Source organism: Desmodus rotundus, chromosome 3, assembly GCF_022682495.2.
Source record: "Desmodus rotundus isolate HL8 chromosome 3, HLdesRot8A.1, whole genome shotgun sequence".
NCBI classification, from domain to species: domain Eukaryota; kingdom Metazoa; phylum Chordata; class Mammalia; order Chiroptera; family Phyllostomidae; genus Desmodus; species Desmodus rotundus.
The window spans coordinates 24,277,627-24,298,904 of record NC_071389.1 but is presented as its reverse complement, the minus strand read 5'-3'; the positions used below and the strand labels follow the sequence as shown (position 1 = coordinate 24,298,904).

Sequence of the window (21,278 nt, the reverse complement as noted above, 5' to 3'; positions counted from 1 at the left end):
ACCTTTGATTGTATGAATTCCAGTTTTCCCAGTACCTCTTAAAACTCCTAATTAAGCACAGTCTCACAGGTGTAAGTCACCTAGCGCTGAATACTGTGTGGCTCTTCTCTCTCAATGTGGACACTGCACTACAATTACTATATAGTCTGTATTTGATGAGCCGTGACATCATACTCTCAGCTTGTACTTGGAAACCTCCAAAGTAGTGGTTCTTAATTGGGACAGTCTGTCCCCAGGAGACATTTGGGTATGTCTGGAGACATCTTTGGTTGTCATATGGAGGAAGTGCTACTGGAATCCAGTGGGTGGAGGCCAAAGATCCTGTTAAACATTCTGCAGTGCACAGGACAGCCCCCTACCACAAAGAATTATGTGGCCCCAAATGTCAATTGGCCACGTTCCAATAAAACTTTATTTACAAAATGGGCGGTGGGCTGGATTTGGCCCACTGGCTGTAATGTGCCTACTCCTGGACTAGCACGTAGGGAGCAGAAGATAAAGATGGAAAGGTAGTAGAGCTCCAGACTGGGAAGGCCGTGATGGAATGCCAAGGGGTTTGGACTGTGTTCTGGAACTAGGGGGAAACCACCGAAAGTGTCTGAGCCAAGGAGTGATGTGGTTAGAGAAGCCATTTAGAAAGGTTGCTCTGGTAGCAGTGGCAATTTGATGGCCCATTTAGGAGATTGTTGTAGTTTAGGTTTGGGGTTTCATTTGAGTCTGATGAAGAATAGTGGCTTGGCATATGGAAAAAATCCAGAGTTTTTCTTGAAGTGTAAGAGAACTTGGTATGTTATTAGAGTGTGAAGAATGAGCTATAAGTTGGGTATGATTCAAAGCATCCACTCAGTTTTCCAGTGTGTTGAGTTCCTTCTGTCTTAGCACAGGGGCCACACAGATGATTGACAGAACTTCCAGTCTAGGTAACGAGCTAAGTGGTTACAGTCAGCTGTGATAGGTACTTTAACAGAGGCATGTTCATAATGCTGTGTGCATGCTGAGAAGGCTGCTGATTCTGCTGCCCTCCCCCCCCTCTGGGAATGGCGATTGCATAACAGGAATCAAGAAGACAAGAAGAGGAGAAAGTCTGGTGGGGAAATTGGAGAGTTTGGTTGGAGTGTGTTGACTGCATAGTCCTTGGAGGAAAGTGAAGTGAGCGAGTTGAGAAGCCCATTGGAAATGTGAATTGGAACTCAAAGAAATGGCTTGGGATTAGAATTGTGGATCCATGAAGGGGCAGCACTTCAAACTGTGGGCAGTTTACTCAAGGGAGAAGTGGGAGTTGACCTGAGAATTTGAGAGTTAGAAAGAGGAAACATAGGTCACATAAAGAGATGAGTGGGATGCAGTGTTGTGGAAGCTGAGGGAAGTGTTTCTAGAAGTGTGACTGTTTCTTTGTGACCCTAAAGAGGGACTGAGGGACCTGAGAGAAGCCATTAGTTCTGCCTGTGCAGTTGATCACGTTTGAGAAGAGTTTCAGCGGAGCGCTGGGGGCTGAAGCCAGATTTTGCGTTTTGGAGAAGCGAGTAGGTGGTGAGGAAACAGTAGGCAGGAAGTGTCAAGTTGTCAAGTTTTTTCTTTTCTTTCTTTTTTTTTAAATGGTAGTTGGGGGAAGAAGAGTGATAAGGCAGTAGTAACTCAAGGGGATCGAATCGTTCTCTAGCACAGAACATTGGAACCTAGCTTTGGGCCCATGTTAATGATTGCTAGTGAAAGTGTTTCAAGAGCAAATGGTAAGGAAGCATGAAGTTAAATCAGGACAGAGGTTTGTTTATTACAGGGTTTCTCAGAGCTTTTGATGTGCTACTAACTAAGAAGGAAGGAAAGGCAGAATTCTCCAGATGTTTTGAACTTGGGAAACCACTTTTCAGTCCCAGTTTCAGGGTCAGTGTTTTGTGGAACACGTTCTGGGATCTGCTGACCTAGGCAGAAGAGGATGTGGTAGGGAGGGAATGATTACGCAATCAGTGATATTAGCTGTCACTCTCCCACTTTGTATTAGTTACAAGCCTGATTTACCATTCCTGTCTTCAGGTCATTGATAATGATGTTGAGTAGGACAAGGTCAAGGGTACTATGAGCACCTTGTTCAGTCTATTGTGGACTTAGCTCAGTGGACTTTCCTCCCATCACATTTTTTGGGTTTTTTTCTTATTGTTGTTCTATTACAGTTGTCCCAAATTGCTCCCATTGCACTCCCCTGCCCCAACATTTTTTCATTCTGTCCATGAGACCGACATGGAAGATTCTGTGAAGTGTTTTTGAAATCATTAGGTGTGGGATTGGTTGGGGATTGAGAGAGAAGCAGCAGCGGCTTTTAGTCTTAAAATATGGCTGAATGACTGGGCGTTCGGGAGACTTGCCTCCTGAAGCACCATCTTATCGGAGCTTTTGCTGTAATAGTGATTTTATTTTTTTTAGCATTTAAATCCATTTAATTGGCCCAGAGAGGCCAATGTTTATGAATGTTTGATAACACTCTTCACTTCTTTACTTTCCTTCCCCTCTCTCTCTCTCTCTCTCTCTCTTTTTTTTTTTTTTAAATAAGAGAAAGTTTATTCAGAAAGTCACAGAGGTAGAAAAAGTGAGCTGTGGAAGGAATGGGCTCAGGAAACCAGTTCCAGAGGCAACAGCAGGGCCCGTGGAGCTCGGGGGAAAGAGGGGTAAAGATGCCGCACCTGGTGGGGAAAGAAGGGGCGGAAAGGCGCAGGCGAGCTCCCGAGACGGAGAGTGCCCCCTCCCCTCTCTTTTTAAACTTGGTCTTTTTCACCCTTTCCCATTCCCAGGTGTTACTCTTGAGAAATTGAGTCATTTGAAAACTAGTTAGTCTTCTTGGCTTCTTAAGCAGCTTATTTTCTGAGTCAGATTTTATCCTGAATTTCCTGTTTACCCCTGATCCTTCCATTGCTTTCTACAGCGTGAGGTCGCATTACCTACTGCAGTCACGGGCTCCATAACGACATTTCTGGCATGATAAACTTGTCAACAACGGCCCCATACACAGTGGCGGCTCCGTAAGAGCATAATGGAGCTGAACAATTCCTATCGTGTGGCGACGTCCGAGCGCAAGCATTACACATGCGTTCGTGTGCTGGGGAAGCAGACTGACCTGCACTGCCAGCTGTGTGGAAGCACACGCATGCAGTGGATGTGCTGTACATAGTGCTTGATAATGATAGCGAACGACGGCGCTACTGGTGTCTGTATTTACTGCACTGCTGTACTTTGCTTTCTGCTGTTATGTGAGGTGTACTCTTCCTACTGAAGAAAGAAACAGCTTGCTTAGAACAGCGTGCTGGTGAGGCCGACAGCAGCCTCACACATCTCGTGTTTACCTTGTATCTTCATTACATCACTTTCCCTTGCGCTTGATTTAATCTCACGCTGTTTTGTGCAGTAACACGCGGCGTAGGCCTGTAGCCTGGGAGTAATAGGCCGTACCATCCAGTGCAGGTGTGCGGTAGGCTAGAAGCATGTAGGTCTGTGTAAGTGCCCTCTGGGACCTTTGCCAACAGCGAAAGCGCTTAAGGACACATTTCTCAGAATGTGTCCCTGTCTTTAAAGCGGCGCGTGAAGGTGCTTCGTTGTGCGTGCGTTGTGCTTGCCTTGTGCACAAAGAACCAACCAGCCCCTTGCCACAGATCCCGTCTTTTCCTTCCACAGGGCCACTGGTCATTCTGACTCTTAACTGCATGTGTCGTCTTCTCATGCTTGCTGTCTTATTACTGCCTACCTGTTGAGTTGGTAGCTTTGAAAAATTTACAGTCAAATATTGTCATTCTGCTCAAGATCAGCATTCTTAAGAGTGGCTACTTGAATGTCTTCCTACTCCAGGTTTCTGAGAAGTGTTCCCTTTAGTTGGGCCATGCAGTCGGGGGTCTCCCATATTTGCACTGGTGCCCTTCCTGAGAACCTGCCAGGACTGCTTCCTTACCTGTTCACCCATCTCTCTTTGAAACACATTGGTGAAAATAACGTACACCCCACCTGTTGTAGCACTGTACCCCCAGGCTCCCCAGCCCTGTGGCTAACTATGTCACTTTTCTGCTCTATAGTTAGCCAAGAAGTATGAAGAAAACCAGCAACCGTACACTAAATATGTTCTTTTTAAAAAAATATATTTTATTGACTGCTATTACAGTTGTCCCGTTTCCCCCCCCTTTATTCCCTCCGCCCTGCACACCCCCTCCCACCTGCATTCCCCCCTCTAGTCATGTCCATGGGTCATACATATAAGTTCTTTGGCTTCTACATTTCCTACACTATTCTTACCCTCCCCCTGTCTATTTTCTACCTACCATTTATGCTACTTATTCTCTGTACCTTTTCCCCCTCTTTCTCCCTCCCCTTCCCCACTGATAACCCTCCATGTGATCTCCATTTCTGTGATTCTGTTCCTGTTCTAGTTGTTTGCATAGTTTGCTTTTTTTTTCTTTTTTTTTTTAAAGAGAGGGAGAGAAACATCAATGTGTGGTTGTTTCTCCTGCACCCCCAACTGGGGACCTGGTCTGCAACCCAGGCATGTGCCATAGACTGGGAATTGAACCAGTGACCCCCCAGTTTGCAAGCTGGTGCTCAATCCACTGAGCCACACCCCAGGGACTGCACTTTTTTTTTTTTTTTTTTTTAAGGTTTGGTTGTTAATAGCTGTGATCTTGTTGTCATTTTACTGTTCATATTTTTGATCTTTTTCTTAGATAAGTCCCTTTAACATTTCATATAATAAGGGCTTGGTGGTGATGAACTCCTTTAACTCGACCTTATTTAGGAAGAACTTTGTCTGCCCTTCCATTCTAAATGAAAGCTTTGCTGGATAGAGCAATCTTGGATGTAGGACCTTGCCTTTCATGACTTGGAATACTTCTTTCCAGCCCCTTCTTGCCTGCAGATCTCTTTTGAGAAATCAGCTGATAGTCTTATGGGAACTCCTTTGTAGGCAACTGTCTCCTTTTCTCTGGCTGTGTTTAAGATTCTCTCCTTCTCTTTAATCTTGCCTAATGTAATTATGATGTGCCTTGGTGTGTTCCTCCTTGGATCCAACTTCTTTGGGATTCTCTGAGCTTCCTGGACTTCCTGAAAGTCTATTTCCTTCACCAGATTGGGGAAGTTCTCCTTCATTATTTGTTCAAATAATCAATTTCTTGCTCTTGCTCTTTCTCTTCTCCTTCTGGCACCCCTATGATTCAGATGTTGGAACATTTAAAGATGTCCTGGTGGTTCCTAAGCTTCTCCTCAGTTTTTGAATTATCTTTCTTCATTCCTTTCTGATTGGATGTTTCTTTCTTCCTTCTGCTCCAAACCGTTGATCTGAGTCCTGGTTTCCTTCCCGTCACTGTTGGTTCCCTGTAGATTTTTTTTTATTTCACATAATGCAAACTTCATTGCTGCCTGGGTCTTTTTTATACTGTTGAACTGCCCTGTGAGTTCCTGGAGCATCCTGATTACCAGTGTTTTGAACTGTGCGTCTATTAGGTTGGCTATCTCTTAGTCGTTTAGTTGTATTTTTTCTGGAGCTTTGAACTGTTCTTTCACTTGGGCCTCTTTGTTTTTTTGTCTCTCCATGCCTGTTACATAGTAAGGGGGGGAGCCTTAGGTGTTCACCAGGGCAGGGCAACCCAGGTCTCTTTGTTGTGGCGCTGTCTGTGGGGGAGAGGTCTGAGAGGGAACAATTGCTGCTTGCTCTGCTCCCTGCTGGCTTTCAGTCACTTCCCCCACTACCCACAATCAAATCGCGCCCTTCTGGTGCTGATTCCTGGGTGGGCGGGTTTGTGTATGTTCTAGGACCATGTGGGTCTCTCCAACCAACTTTCCTGTGAGGCTGGGAGTTTCTCCCGCTGCCACCCCAACCCCCACAGGTGTTTTGAGTCAGAGGCTTTGAGGCTTTATTTCCCTGCGCTGGGACCCTGGGTTGTATGGTCTATCTCGCACCCCAGTTGTTCCTCCCAGTTTATCTGCGTGTGAATGTGGGACCACCCAGTCTGCAAGCCACCGCATCACCTGGTCCCTCTGCCAGCCACAGCCTTGCCTCAAGTCCTCTCCGCCCGGCTGCCCCTCTATGCCCCTTCTGGTCTGGATGAATGTTTCTTCTTTAACTCCTTGGTTGTCGGACTTCCATACAGTTCGATTTTCTGGCAGTTCTGGTTGTTTTTTGTTTTTGAATTTGTTGTTGTCCTTCTTTTGGTTGTGCGAGGAGGCACAGTGTGTCTACCCATGCCTCTATCTTGGCCGGAAGTCTCCCTAAATACGTTCCTCATGTACAAAAGTATTCCACTTCATTGATTGAGAAAGAGTATCCTTTTCTACCAAGAAGCCCGGTTACAGTGATGCTTTATGAATTAGGCTGCTTGCTCTACTGGTTAGTGATGAGGAGACTTACTGTCTTTAGTGTGACAAATACTAAGTATCAGAGTAAGGGAGAATATTTGTCTTCAGTGTTTTGGGGCCTGTTTGCAAAGGGCCCTTTACCCTGGGAGACCTATTTCCAATTTCATTCCTTATCCATCCCTCAGGCCGTGGGGCCATCTACTCAAACAAACCCATATGGTACTGACTTTCTGGAGGGGAACCACCCACTTCCAGGCTTCGCATATTATTATTGTGTTTCTTTAGAGGTTCCTTCTGAACTCCCACGGAATTGTCATTCAGAACTAGGACAGGCAGAGACTGTGCTTGGAATTTTAATGTTAAGGATTCATTCACTCTTTCCGCAAGCTTTTACTTATTGAGCATCTACTTTTGTCAAATACCAGGAAAGAAATAGCTCCTGGCCTGAGGGCTTGGGATCCAGTGTGGAGACTGCTAGAAGCTGTGTGCTCGAGGTTCCGCAGCGTTTTCTGCTCCCCTCCAGACGAAGCTGCTGTAGCCCCTCCCCGCAGCCCACGCGCATGTTACACACCCCTCCACGGCCATCGGGGTTTCCCGCGCTGAGGTTTGCTGGCCTCCAAAAGGGACCAGGGCCGTTTGTATACATACCGTTTTTCCAGAATGGTACTGTAGGAATAACAGGTCTCAGATTTACGTTTTATACAGGCTGTGCCTGTTCCGTATTGCTAAAATTTTGCTATTGTAGAACTTTGGAGAAAGAACTCGTATTTTCATGGCTTTCTCTTATTCAAAGCAAGCTTATTCTTAGAATTGTTTCTTCTGTGGTTTGCACAGGGATAATTTGGACATAGCTTGTATTTTTGTTTTGGTATACACTACATAGCCTTGGGCAAGTTGCTCTGTTACCACTTTTGAAAATTGAAATAAAAATATTTCATTGCCTTTTGTGAAGATGAAATGAGATTTATTCATATATAAATATACCACTCTCTAAGCATAAAACATTCAGTATGATGTCTGCTGCCTCGTGGTTGTTCATTAAGTGTTCATTTACCTGTCTTTCTTGTAGGCCCACGTGGTTCTTGAAGGAGGTATGGAGGTAATCTCCAGTTTGAGAAGAGTTTACAGTGGTCTTTGTTAGGAACTCTGAGGGAAACATTTTCTCCTTAAAATAAGGTTACGAATTGTGGTTGGGTTCCAGAACAGCCTGCGGAGGTCCCGGTAACTCCTGACTAGCTGAGTCGTCACATTAATACCACTGCAGAGCGTGAACCACCGTTTACAACCACATTTCAAAATGGGGACAGGGTTGGGGTGCTACTGCAGGGGTTCTGTGCACACCAGCCTTTGCCCCAGGTAATCTTCTGCTCACCTGCTCGGCTCCCTGGTGGCACCAGGCCACTCACTGGAAGTTACTTCCGTGGTGGGCACTCAGAGCACCCGGCAAAGCTGAGGCTCCTCGAGCTGAAGAATGCTGGCTCCTTGTCATGCTGGCAGCCGCAGTGGTGAGAGGGCGCGCAGGCTGGCATCTGTGGGGTGCCTGCTCTGTGCTAGTCCCTGTGTCGGGGGCTTTCATACAACTTTGTATTTAAGTTTCATAGCAGTCTTACAAAGTAAGTCCTATTGACCCTCATTGTACAGATGAAAAAACTGTGGCTCAGGAACATTCCATGAGCAAGTGGTAGAACTGAGATTTGAACTGAGGACTTTCTGGATGCCAACGCCTATGGTTTTCTATCATAACACTGTTTTTGCAAAGATGAGGAGAATGGGGCGCTAAGACTTGTTAGCTGTGAAAGGGGCTAAGAAATGAGGGGCAGCAGGATACCATTAGTTTCGTAGGGATAAAAGGTGGAGGAGTGGGAACAGCTGAATGAGTTTAGCTCTGGTGATGGGCAGTGGAAGGCCTGTTGAAGAAATGAGGTCAGTTCACAGTTCTTTTGCTTCTCCTTTGAGCCCTGTGGTTGCACATTATGAGTAGAAGAAATGAGATCAGTGCCAGCAGAGGAACAGGTTTGTATTAGGGAGAGGGAGGGGGAAGTCCCTAGAGATGGGGAGGAAAGGGCAGCTCCTGCAGCCGCAACATCTCGGCCGCTCATTTATTTGTGAGGATGCTCACATGCCAGGTGCTCGGAGTCAGAGACTCCCATTCCTAGTGCGGGGCTGGCAATGTGTGTGGGTCTAATTCTCAGACTCTGGTCTTCTCCCTCCACCAGAAGCCCCACCTTTTCTCTTAACTGGATTTTTTAAAGTTTTTGTCTGCTGGGGTTCCAGGGTTTGATTTTCTCATTTTTGCTTATTTCATTCACCTTTCCTCTTCTGCTTCTGTAAACTGAGCAAGGCAATCAGCGTTGTTAAGCATTTCTCTGTTCTAGAGCTGCTTAGTACACTTTGTAGAGCAGCTCAGTTCTGTGAAGCTCAGGCTTCCCGCCCGTCTCTAGTGTTAGACCCCATCCTCGGCATCCAAACGGGGCTCGCTCTGAGCTCCTTAACAACGTAGCGATCAACAGCTGTTTTTTGGGACTGCAAAGGAAAATTAAAGTGATGCAGTTCTTAAGCTCTTTTGGAAAAACACATTTTATTATCCAGTGGAGTCTGCAGGGACGTTATGTCCATATTATATATACTCTAATTAATTTTGGTAGACATATTAATTATGAGTCACCTCTCCCTCAAGTTCTTTGAATTTAACTTGGGCATCACCTCTTTTGAGAATCTTTTCTTAGTCATCTCCAAGTCTACATTAAATGATTTCTGTCTACATTTCTCTACATCCTGACATCCATTATCAGCACAACTTTTTGTACTCTCTTGCTCTTGTCTGTTTATTTGTTTGATTCTCCTCTTCACTTTGAGCTCCTAGCACCCGAGACAGTCTATTCCCTGGAACATAATTTTTTGAATGTATGCATACATGATAAACCTTAATTGTATTTAGATGCACCACATATTGCAATTCCTCCTCTATGTAACCAGGAAAACTTACATTGGCTTTTTGCAACTTCCTGTTCTGATCCAGTTTTGAGAGGTTTAGTTTTTCCTTTTTGTGAAATCGGGTGCTGTTTAACATGATTCTGCAAGACAGAATAGTGACTTCCACTTACTGGCTCCCTGCAAAGGGGTGAGAGATTACTTGTTATTTAGCATATTATGAGGGAGCAGGCATTTGCTTTTGTCATCCCTCCCACCTCTATTTTTTATTTATTTATGTATTTTTTTTTAATCCTCACCGTAGGGTATGTTCACTGAGAAAGAGAGAAATATCAATGTTGAGAAACACGGATCGGTTGCCCCCCATATGCACCCCCACCAAAGAATTGAACCCACAACCTAAGGGGGATGTGCCCTGACTAGGAATTGAACCTGCAGCTTTTTGGTGCAGGATGATGCTCCAACCAACTGAGCCACCTGGCTAGGGCTCTCCCACCTTTAAATGCAAATATCTTCATATCTTCATAGTCTGTGTCCTCTCCTAATTCTGTGTCCTCTCCTAACTCCCTCTCTTGTCTCTCCCTCTCTCGTCTTAGCCAAGTTTTTAAATTTTTTAAAATATTTTATTTGTTTATTTTTAGAGAGGAGAGAAGAGGGGGAGAGAGGGAGAGATACATCAATGTGTGGTTGCCTCTCACGCACCCCTTACTGGGGACCTGGCCTGCAGCCCAGGCATGTGTCTTGACTAGGCATCGAACCAGCAACCCTTTGGTTCACAGGCCCTGTGCTCAGTCCACTGAACTACACCAGCCAGGGCTTAGCCAAGTTTTGTGAAGGAGTGGTTATATTCATTGTCTGCAGCTCCTTGCTTTTCCTGGCTTCTCAGCCCATTACATTCTCATTTCTGTTCCTCCAATGAAGCTAGTCTTGCTGGGGCAATTATGATGCTGTGAGTCTGCCGATCCAAGAATTGCTTTATCAGTCAGCTCTGCTACATTCGACCTAGTTAGTGTCCTTCTGAAACTCTGTTCCTTTGTCACTTGTAGCCCTTGTTACAATGCCTCAGCATTAGGCCCTGCTGGTTTTATTTTGTTCATTTGCTTAGCCATTTATTCCTTCACTCAGCAAATAGGAATCGAGTGCTGCTTCCCCACAAGGCTAGTCCCTGAGGCTGTGGCAGTGACCAAGACAGACGCACGTGGCCCCTGTGCTCATGGAACCGATAGTTCAGATGGAGAGCAGACATTCATTCATTCAGCTACAGAAGTGCTTGTTTTGCGCCTCCTGTTTTTAGCTACTGCTGTGCCTAGGAGCTAAGTAGATAATGGTGTGGATTGTTTGTGAAATTATTTAACCCTAATGGTATTGTAGGCTTTCGAGAAACAGAGGAAGCTCTGAGGACCTATAATAAGAATACCTATTCTGCTGTGCGGTGGGAGTGGGAGTCAGGAAAGAGTTCCTGGAGGAAGGAACATTTATTTGGAGTTTGAATTGGCCACGTAAAAACCCTGGATGGGAGCAGGGGTTGGAAGGGCAGAGAGACAGGGGGGGATAGTTAATTGTTGATTGCACCATCATCTATAGTTACCAACTGTGTAGCATCTTAGGAATGAAACCCTGCTCCTGTCATTCGTCATGTTCATCTGCTCTGTGGCCGGGATGGGCAGACTCTGTCACTGCAGCACTCAGAGCCCTGGTTCTCCTTCCCGGTCGGCGATTATTTGGAAATCTCTATCTGGCAGTACCAAAGCGACTTTCAGTCTTGGTGGGAAGTCAGGATACCCGTGTGAAAGGGTAATTAACAGTGTAAACGAGGTGTCCAATGAGCGGTGTGGTCAAATACTGGGACTCAGGGAGGGGCACTGTCACTCTGACACGGAGTGGTTATGGAGGGCCTGGAGGTAGGGCGCGAAGCTTGAATTGAAGAGAGATTCAGAAAAGCAGAGAAGAAAGGAACCGAGGAACCAGGCACTTCCCGTAAAGAAAAAGGGAACGCCAAGGCAGGCGAGTGGGACTTCAGTGCCGCATTTAGGGAGGGTGTGCTGGTGCTTGCAGGCCAGGACAGAGCCTACTGTTACACTAGAGTAATGTCGTGGAAGGTGGAAGGGGCCCTGGGGAGGACCTGGAACAGCAGGCTACGGAACTGGGACTTTATCATTCAGGTAGAGCAATGGCATGTGTAGAACACTGTTTTTGAGTCAGTCTGGCAATGGCTGGCTTCCAAACCGGACACTGAGACGTAAGAAGGCCAGGACTCCTGGGCCAGTAATTCAGCACAGCGAATGTTTATGGAGCACCTCCCGTGCGGCAGCGGGAAGGGTCCGGAGTGGATAAGTGACAGAGCACTTGCCTGAGGAACCCAAAGACTTGTGCAAGATCACACTGAAGGTTGGACAGATGAGAGAGGAGTGGGAGGAGAGAGGTAGGAGTCGGCCCCTCCTTTCCCCACACCCACTGGTTTTCGAGGTTGGCAAACTATCCCTGCAGGCCAGATCCAGCCAGATCCACCCAGATGCCCGTTTCTGTAGAATGGCTTTTACATTTTTAAATGATATTTTTAATATGAAAACAAGGACAGCCTTTCATGATACATGAACATGATGTGAAGTTCAAGTTTCACTGTCTGCAAATAGTCTTTGGAGCACGGCCTTGTGTGTCCGTGTGTGTGTTGCCGACGGCTGCTTTCGAGGATGGCAGCAGAGGGGAGCAGTTGTAACAGACTGCACGGCCCACAGCCTGAACCTTGTCCCCACGTGAGTCACACCCACCTTATCTCATCGCTCTGTTGTGGCAACTCAGTATCTCTCTTCCTACCTGAAGCATCCCGCCACCCGGCCCGTTACCCTTCTCTTCTTTATGTTCCTCCCTAGGCCCTCAGCTTCTCTAATTCTCCCAGGACCCTTCCCCTCTGACATATGCTCAAGACACGCGCTATTCAAAAAACAAAAACACTTCATCAACTCAGAAGTCCACTTTTGCTGCTGCTCTCCATCTCTAGTCTCTGCCTCCACTTCACCTTTCATTCAGTCACCTACACCCAGGCCTCTGACCCCGGCAGGCCACTGAAGCGAATCTTGCTAAGTCATTATTCTAGCTACTGGACCTAGGAGTTTCCCCAGCCTTTACCTTGCTTATTTTCACTGACCTTTAACATTTTTAATTTATTTTTTTTACTTTACCCGAGGACATTTTCACTTGCTTTTTTAGAGAGAGAGAGAGAGAGAGGGAGAGAAGAAGGCAGAGAGAGAGAGAAACATTGATTCAAGAGAAGCGCTGATTGGTTGCCTTCATACGCACCCGGACCGGGGGTTGTTGGAGTCTGGACTGGGGTCGCATGTGCCCGCGCCTGGACTGGAGAAGAACCTGTGACCTAGGCATGTGCCCTGACCAGGAATCGAACCTGCAAACCTTTGGTTATGGGATGGCGCTCCAACCACTGAGCCACACCAGCCAGGGCTTATTTACTTTTTACACATTTAGCATTTTGATCATTTTCTTTTCCCATAGGCCCTTTTTCTATAGGCTTCTGTGACATCACTCTCCTTTACTACTCTTCCTATTTCCCAACCCTTTTTCCCGCTCACCCCTCAACGGCTTCTTTTCTTTTACCAGTACCTTTAACGGCGACTTTCACGGGTCTAGTCTTTGTCCTCTTATAAGAGCTGTTATTTTATTGAGTACCTACTATATGGCAGTCACTATATTTAAATGCTTTACACAAACTATCCCTAATTCTGACAGCAACCCTAAAAAGATAGGTTTCTATTTCCTCCATGTTATAGATAAGGGAAGTGAGGCTCAGTAAGCTTAAGTGACCTTCCCAAGGTCACACAGTGAGCAGCAGCTGGGGCTGGAACCTGAGCCCGTGGTGGTGTGCAGGTAAAGTCAGCTTTATCTGTGTTCCCAAGCCTCCTGCCACAGACTTTCTTCTTAGCTTCCAGCCTGTGCATCTGGCCGGCTACCAGACATTTCCATCCTCAAGTCCTAGCAGCACCTCCGACCCAACTCATCATCTCTCCCAACCCCGTTCCAGCCCCAGGTTGTTAGTGTGACCTTCTCTTTAGTCACCCAGGCCGTAATCTTGGGGGTCGATCTCGACCTCGTCTCTCCCCAACCCCTTTTCTCCCTCAGCACCCAGTTGTCACAGCAGCCTGTCAAGTCTCCCCCTTTAATTTCTCGGGAACTCCTCTCTCATACTGTCCACTACTACTTCCTCAGCTCAGAATCTTTTCATCTCTCCCCTGCACTGTTGTCCCTCTTCTCTTATTCTGTCCCTTCTCCTACTCAGTCCATCCTCCACAAGGACATCAGAATGATCTCTCCTGAACTCCAGGTCTGATTGGGTTGTCTTGCTTTAAACCTGTGGGTGGCTCCCCATTGTCCTGTCTCTCTACTCCGTAGTTAAACTACGGAGGCTTTGCCTTCCTTTTTCAGATTCTCCTCCTCCTGGTCTCCTACATAGTGCAGGTGTGTTTGCGGTTCACTGTACCAGCAAACTCCTCCATCTTTCCATGCATTGGGAAGGTGTTGCCTCTTTCTGGAATGTCTTCGGTTTGAGGAATATCTTTTCAGTTTGACCCTAAAAAGAACAGGCTTTAACAGATTAAGCAAAGAAACCCCCTCAGTTCAGAGAGAGTGCTCGGTCTCCGAGCCGTCACTGATTTCTAGTCTTTCCGAGAGGGGGCAGGTTTCCTTCTTTCTGCCGGCACAGGCCTCGGGCATGGATCTGTTGTCAGGCACGACACAGTGTAGAATAATTGTGCCCGGGCTGCCTCCTTAAAATTGGTATTCCTTAGAAGCAGATTTTGGTATGTTGTTGTTATTTTTTTTTAATCTGTGGTATCTAGCTTGCTTTGGAGAAGGTTTGGGATTAAAGGATAAAGATGTTTGCAAGGCCCTGGCCAGGAAGCTCGGTTGGTTAGTGTTGTCCTGCTATGCCCCAGGGTTGTGGGTTTGACCCCCGTCAGGGCACACACAAGAAGCAACCGATGAATGCATAAAAAGTGGCACGACAGATCGATGTTTCTCTCTCCCTCTCTCCTCTCAGCTCTCTCTTCTCTAAAATCGATAAATTAAAACAAAAAGATGTCTGCTAAAGCTGAGAATTTGCGAAGTATTTTCACAAATGTTTTATCGTCTTTTGTTCCACTCACAAGCATGTGGGACTGCCAGGGCAGGCATTAATATTCACGTCTTGGAAACAAAGAACCCGAAGTGTAAAGTGAAGTGACTTGCTCAGAGTCATTTAACATAAGTGCCGGAATTCAGTCTTCTCCCCCCAAGTCTAGTGCTGCTCCCTCTGCATCAGTGTAGAGAGGGGGAAGGTTCGGGAGATGAGAGAGAAGTTCTGGAATAAACCTACACGTAGAGGTTAGAGGAAAGGAGTGGCTCAGGGAAGATAGAGAGAGCCCCAAGGAGTTACTGTGTAGTGAAGGACAAGTTTTCAGACGGAGCGGGTATCGTCCATGAGATATTTCTGCGAATAATGAAGGTGGAGAGGATGAACGAGTTTGACCACCAGGAAGTTCAAGAGGATAATTTCGTGCAGTGAAGCTAGCTCGCCAAGGGGCAAGGGTTACATGGGCATCGGGGGAGATGGAGGCACGAAGAATGACTACCCTTTCAATAAGTAGGGTGGTGAAAGGAAACCCAGAGGCTGGTGGTTTGAGAAATGTCATACTCCAAGGAATTCATGATACATTATTTTCACTGTGTAGACTTGAAAAAATATTCGGTGGGAACTGTGCTAGTATATACCTGCTAATATGTATGACTGAGTATGTAAATTTTAGCATGCGTGGCACTCAGTTTAACATTGGTCAGTTCCAATCAAGGTATAGTGCCATAGGGCAGGATGTTTGACTTAAAGTGAAGTCAAAATTTTATTTGAGCCCTGGCTGGTGTAGCTCAGTGGATTGAGAATGGGCCTGTGAACCAAAGGGTTGCCGGTTCGAATCCCAGTTTAATTCCTAGTCAGGGCACATGCCTGGGTTGTGGGCCAGGTGCCGGGGCACATGAGAGGCAACCACACATTGATGTTTCTCTCCCTTTCTTTCTTCCTCCCTTCCCTTCTGTCTAAAAATAAATAAATGATATATTTTTAAAATTTTTTGGTAAGATTATATATCCTCCTTTAGAGGACATTTGTGTACTGAAGTCTGAAAACACCCTTCTAATATTCACTTAGAATATGCACCTACGTACAAGCTTCTTTGTTCCCCGTTACTCTGTATCTGTTGCGGGGTGATTCGATCAATGGGAAGATAGCCCCACCTCGTTAGAGGTGGTTTTCCGTGTTTTGTGTCATCCACATTGCCTGGGAACCAAGCTGGGAGGGAGTTAGGTCCTGGGCAGCTCTTCTGTCGTGTTGCTGAGGTGTCCTCTGTCTCCAGGTAAAGCGGTACCAGTGCACCTTTGAGGGCTGTCCCCGAACCTACAGCACAGCAGGCAACCTGCGCACCCACCAGAAGACTCACCGAGGAGAGTACACCTTTGTCTGTAATCAGGAGGGCTGTGGCAAGGCCTTCCTCACCTCCTACAGCCTCAGGATCCACGTGCGAGTGCACACGAAGGAGAAGCCATTCGAATGTGACGTGCAGGGCTGTGAGAAGGCGTTCAACACGCTCTACAGGTCAGCCTTCCTCCCACTGCGCCAGCAGCCTCTGGCCCTGGCTGCGTCGCGATGGCAGAGCGCTCTCTCCTCCAGCAGCGCCGAGGGGCACTTGCAGGGCTTGAAGGAGCACAGCTGCGCTCAGCTATTTAAAATCCATTCGAGGAACTTGTCACTTAAAGATGGGCACGTGCTGGATTGGTTGAAAACGGTAGTACGTTTGTGCTTAGATTTCCTATCTCCTGTAGTGGCATTTTGGCCTGGGGATTTGAGTGTTCGGCACAGAGTACATCTCCTCTGGTGCAGAACCTTGGTGCCAAGGCTGCCGTCATGTTCTTTCCTGTCTCACTTTGAAGATTAATTTCCTTCTACCCTGAGAAAGGGGGAGTGGCCCGCTCACTAGCCGTTTATCTTTTCCACCGTTGGTATCGGGAGACCTCACCATTGGATAGACAGTAGCAGACTTAACAATAGCTGACACTTTAAGGCCCTCCCTGTGTGCTGGGCTCTGTTCTGAGTGCTAATCATCACAGCACTAGTGAGTAAGGGGAGGCCTGGAGAGGCTTTATAACTGGCTCAGTACCTCCCCTCCGGTGGGAGGCGGGACCAGGGTTTGAGTCCCAGGCAGTCTGGCTCTAGAGCCGCAGTCTGGCTCTAGAGCCACATTCTGTGCACTTCTCTTTGAGGAAAAGCGTGGAACGGTGTATACGAATACAGAATTCTTATGCACTTCATCTTTTAATCTTTTAAAATCACTTATCATTTTAACAAGGTTACAGATTCTCAGTGTTTACAGAGTAGATCTCCAAGGTTTGTTACAAAAGATGTACCTCCCCATTTCTCCCCCTTCACATGCATCCACTTTCTCTGCTCTTAGCTTAATGTTAATGTTTTTACACTTACTTCCATGCTTTTAAGTATTAGGCTTATATTGCTCCTTCTAGATTTTTCCATGTTAGGATATTGACTTCCCACTGTGGAGGTTAAGGAAGCTCTGTTTCCTCCTCCCCCATCTCTACCCCTCCCCCTTTGGCACCCTTCCCAAAGCCCATTCTGCCAATGTATTTATTTTGTTTCCAGTATATATATATATATTTTTTTTTGTTTGTTTGTTTGTGAAATCGGTAATTAGTATTTACTTGCCATACATAAAATTACTTTGTTCTCTCATAAAAGATTTTACTGGCCGTAGTCTTGTGAAAGGACCCTTGGTCCTGAAGCCTATTGAACTGCCATGGGGAGGCTCTGCAGCGCGGTATGACAGAGGGACTTTCTCTGGGGGTCTTGCAGGCTGAAGGCACATCAGAGGCTTCACACAGGGAAAACGTTCAACTGTGAATCTGAAGGCTGCAGCAAGTACTTCACCACACTCAGCGATCTGAGGAAGCACATTCGGACCCACACAGGAGAAAAGCCATTTCGGTAGGTCGTGCTGTCTTCTGTTTGTTACTGGCCGGATTTCAGCGGGGTGTCTTGACGCGCTCTACCACTTTTCAAAATGGAAAGGAAATTCCCTTCACTGGTTCTTGGGCAGCGCTGGCTCTCCACAGGACACCTATAACCGGTTCCTGCAGGTTGGAGGGCGGGCAGTGGGCTCCAGGAGCACCCTCAGTCTGGATGATGGTTTTCTGCCTCATTTTTCCTTTTGTTTTAAAGAAGCATTTGTTGAAACTCACTTGTATGGTAGGTATTTTTATGAGTGATAGGGAAGTACTAAGACACAGTTTTCCTCTTGAGAAGTTTTGTCTGGTGGGAAAGAACCACAAGTAACCAGACCGTGTCTGACCCTGAGACGCTCCGAGGGCTTTGAGCACAGGGAATCGTGCCTGCCTGCCGATCGGGGGGCACAGTGGGAGGGGACAGGAGGGGCAATGAGGAGCAAGAATCCTTAGGCTAATTGTGCAAGTACTTTATTTTGTTGCTTGTTTAGTTGTCTCTTTGTAACATCTTGTGTATATACACAAACAGACGCATCCATTTCTTATATACGTATTTTTCAAAGTATGTATCTTTATACATATATATTTAATAGATACAAGTATAAATGTTTAAGCTTAAAGGAAATACGTGTATCATCTACTTCTGTGTTCGTGGCATGTAACATGGTTCTGGGCATTCAGTAGGGACTCAGAAACAATTTAGGAATGCTTACGTGACCTTTTAGTGATCTAATCAGTTTGTAAGGATTCCCCCTGAATATAATATGGATATATTACTGAAAATCGTGCATCAGCAGTGTCTCTGACCTCTGTCAGGGAAGATCGCTGCTACACTCACAGCATTCGAGACGCTACTGTCCCTGCTCAAATCACTCCTCTCCTCATTAGGGCACCAAGAAGCTGAGGAGTCTCCAGGGATGGTCAACTCTTAAACACTTTTTAAAAGTAACTGTATTTTAAAATTACAGATGCATTTCTGAGTTGTGGCCTCTCTGAAAGCAAAAGTAGTTAGAGGTTAGTTGGTCTCCAGAGGGTGTGACACTTACCTTACTTTTTTCCCTTGGGGCTGCTGAGGAGACTCTGATTTCTATTCAACCACATGCATTTTTGTGATAATACTGCTGATTTTTCTTGAATATTAGATGGGATTTGGAACACAATGACTACATGTAATCAGAAAGTAAAATGCTTTAGAGAAGCTTGCTGTTTAAAGAAATAAAATATGTTGGCTTACAAGAAAAAGCGTTCATTCACATAAATAGGCACTGAATGCCTGCCGTGTGCGAGAACTGCAGCAGCTGTAAAGAAGCGCTTGGACCCTGCCCTCAAAGAATGTACCGTCTTGGAGAACAGGTAGCAGGTGTCTGTAACGGAGATAAACAAGATTAGCAGCGACAGCTGCCGTGAAAAAAGCTAAATGCCTTAGGAGTTCTGAGGAGGGAAAGATTACTTCTAGCTCTGGTTATCAAGGAAGTAGGGGAAGAGTGGCTCTGACGTGAACACTGAAGATGACAGATAAATCAGGACAGCCAGCGTGTTCTGCCGTGTTCCCGTGTGACAGGCAGTTCAGGCTCCAGGCGTCTTGAGAGCCTCCGCACCCACGGTCGCATTTCCGATAGTGCACCGGCAGGAGGTGTTCCGGGGCGCTCTTCGCCAATGGAATTCTGTTAAGTGATTCATCAGACGGCTGTTCTGGTCAGTGCTCTCAACGTGTACCTTACCTGGGGGGCATGAAATCCTTATGCTGAGCATCAGCTCCCTCTGATCTCAGTTTCGTCACCTTTTCCAGGGACCTGTCGTCATTCTCACGTCTAAAACCAACTTCATTGATGTGGTCTTGCTGTTCCAGTCATTTGTTTTAGTTTGAGTTTGTATTTACAGGAGATGTTGAAGACAGAGGTCTATTGCTGATGACTGCTGTTTCTTTTTGCCTCCATCACTTCCCCAGGTGTGATCATGACGGCTGTGGAAAGGCATTTGCAGCGAGCCACCACCTTAAAACTCACGTCCGTACACATACTGGTGAGTGGGGGTCCGTTCTTATTTTCTGTTTTAATCTTCGGCCAGCCAGTAAACATCTGTGTTGCTGTGGAGGCCTGCAGAGCTCTGTGGAGCGAGAGAGCCTAATCAGCTCAGCCTTCACCTGTAATGTTTGACTTCTTTCAGAGGTAAAAGGGTCTAAAGGTTGGATGCAGGAATCCAACAGTAGGAAATGAAAGCAATACAAAGATACTAAAAAAAAAAGAACCTGGGAAAAAAACTAATCTTCTCTTTAAACTTCCCAGGAGCAGCCCATCTTCAGTGCTTTGCTCTACATTAAGTGTTAGGACTGAGATCGGTAACATATAGTTTATCCAACTTAACACAACTGTTACCTGAGCCCTCATAAAACTACTTCCCTCTTTTAGGGAATAGTAGGTGTCTTAGTTCAGTGAAATGGCTGTATGGTAAAATTAACACTACTCGCCATTCTTGCAGGTGAACGACCCTTTTTCTGCCCCAGTAACGGCTGTGAGAAAACATTCAGCACTCAGTACAGTCTCAAAAGTCACATGAAAGGTCACGATAACAAAGGACACTTGTACAATGCACTTCCAACTCACAATGGATCAGAGGTGTGTAGTGTTTTGTCTCTGGGTTTGATCTGGGCACCATAGAACAGCAGCCATTGTGTGTGTATTAAAATGAAAGCTTGAAATATCTCTATGTATCTGTTAGTGGGAGGGAGGACATTGGCCAAGATATGTGTCTTGGGGATGGGGTGGTAGAAGCCAGAAATTTCACCAGGCTCCCTGTGCTCCAGCCTGTGATTCAGCTCCACACCCTTTCCATCAGGTATGGTGGAAGAGGTCTTGAAACCAGAGGTCTCAGAATGGCTTCCAAAGGGCCAGCCAGATGCTCTAAAAGAGTGTTATTTTCCTATTCATATCTATAAAATGGTATATCTGTCAATGCTTTACTTCACACATCTATTAATCTATCACTGAAGTCCCTTGCCCTTTTGAACTGTGTGCAGGCTGAAAGGTTTAAGAGCCCTGAACCACAGAACAAGCCTCCGCAAAGTTTTGAGCAGTTTGTCTATTCCGTGGCAAGCTCCTCCACCATATTTCCCTCTCCTACAGATCACTGCAGCGAGATCCTGGGATAAGTTTACTGTTGTTACTTCTAGTGTAGAAGTGGGCGCTTACGATAGGTCTGTTAACCCTAGGAAGTGAGTACTATTAGTATCTTACTGCTTCATAGGTAAAGAAACTGAAATACACTGACTGCTGTTTGAGTAATGAGGTTCTTCAAGTATGTAATATGATTTTGATCTGGGGAGAGACAGCATACTTTAATTCTGTGGTTTGCAATTTTTAATCAGCCAAGGATCCCTTTAAAAGGACTCTCCCCCTGTGTGTTATATTAGTAATAATAACTAACATTTACTGAGTGTTTACTGTGCGCTGAATGCTGTGCTAAGTGCTTTTACATGTTTTATCTCACAAGAGCTCTGTGAGGTCAGTGCTGTTATTGTCCCCATATCACTGATAACTACAGGCAAGGAGAAATTACTTGCCTGAGTGTCCAAAGTTTGTAATTAGTCTTATTTAGGCAGGCACTCAGATTCCAGAGCCTGGTGCTTTATCCCTATGTTGTAAGAGGCAAGACAACGTTAGTTATGAAAACTGCAGCCTCTGAAGCTCCCCTGCCTGAATTCAGATCTAAGCTTAGCCACTAATCGGATGACCTTAGGCAAAAGGCTTCTTTATGCCTCAGTTTCTTTATCCGTAAAACCAGATATAAATATTAAGGTTTGAGAGTCTTTGCCTGCTAAGCTTCATTTATTTATTTATTTTTAAGATTTTATTTATTTATTTTTAGAGAGGGGAAGGGAGGGAGAAAGAGAGGGAGAGAAACATCAGTGTATGGTTGCCTCTTGTACTCCCCCTACCTGGCCTGCAACCCAGGCATGTGCCCGGACCGGGAATCGAACC

At 46.0% G+C, this 21,278-nt stretch overlaps 1 protein-coding gene across 2 annotated transcripts in view; it reads left to right on the top strand.

The window, feature by feature from the left end:
- Positions 1 to 21,278, top strand: part of MTF1 (metal regulatory transcription factor 1) — a 42,075-nt gene that overhangs the window by 3,354 nt on the left and 17,443 nt on the right. For both annotated transcript variants that reach the window (XM_024554592.4, XM_024554591.4), the window contains exons 3-6: positions 15,645 to 15,883; positions 17,153 to 17,284; positions 19,250 to 19,323; positions 19,780 to 19,916. In XM_024554592.4, the coding sequence (XP_024410360.2) occupies positions 15,645 to 15,883; positions 17,153 to 17,284; positions 19,250 to 19,323; positions 19,780 to 19,916 (582 nt within the window). The remainder of the gene's footprint in view (positions 1 to 15,644; positions 15,884 to 17,152; positions 17,285 to 19,249; positions 19,324 to 19,779; positions 19,917 to 21,278) is intronic.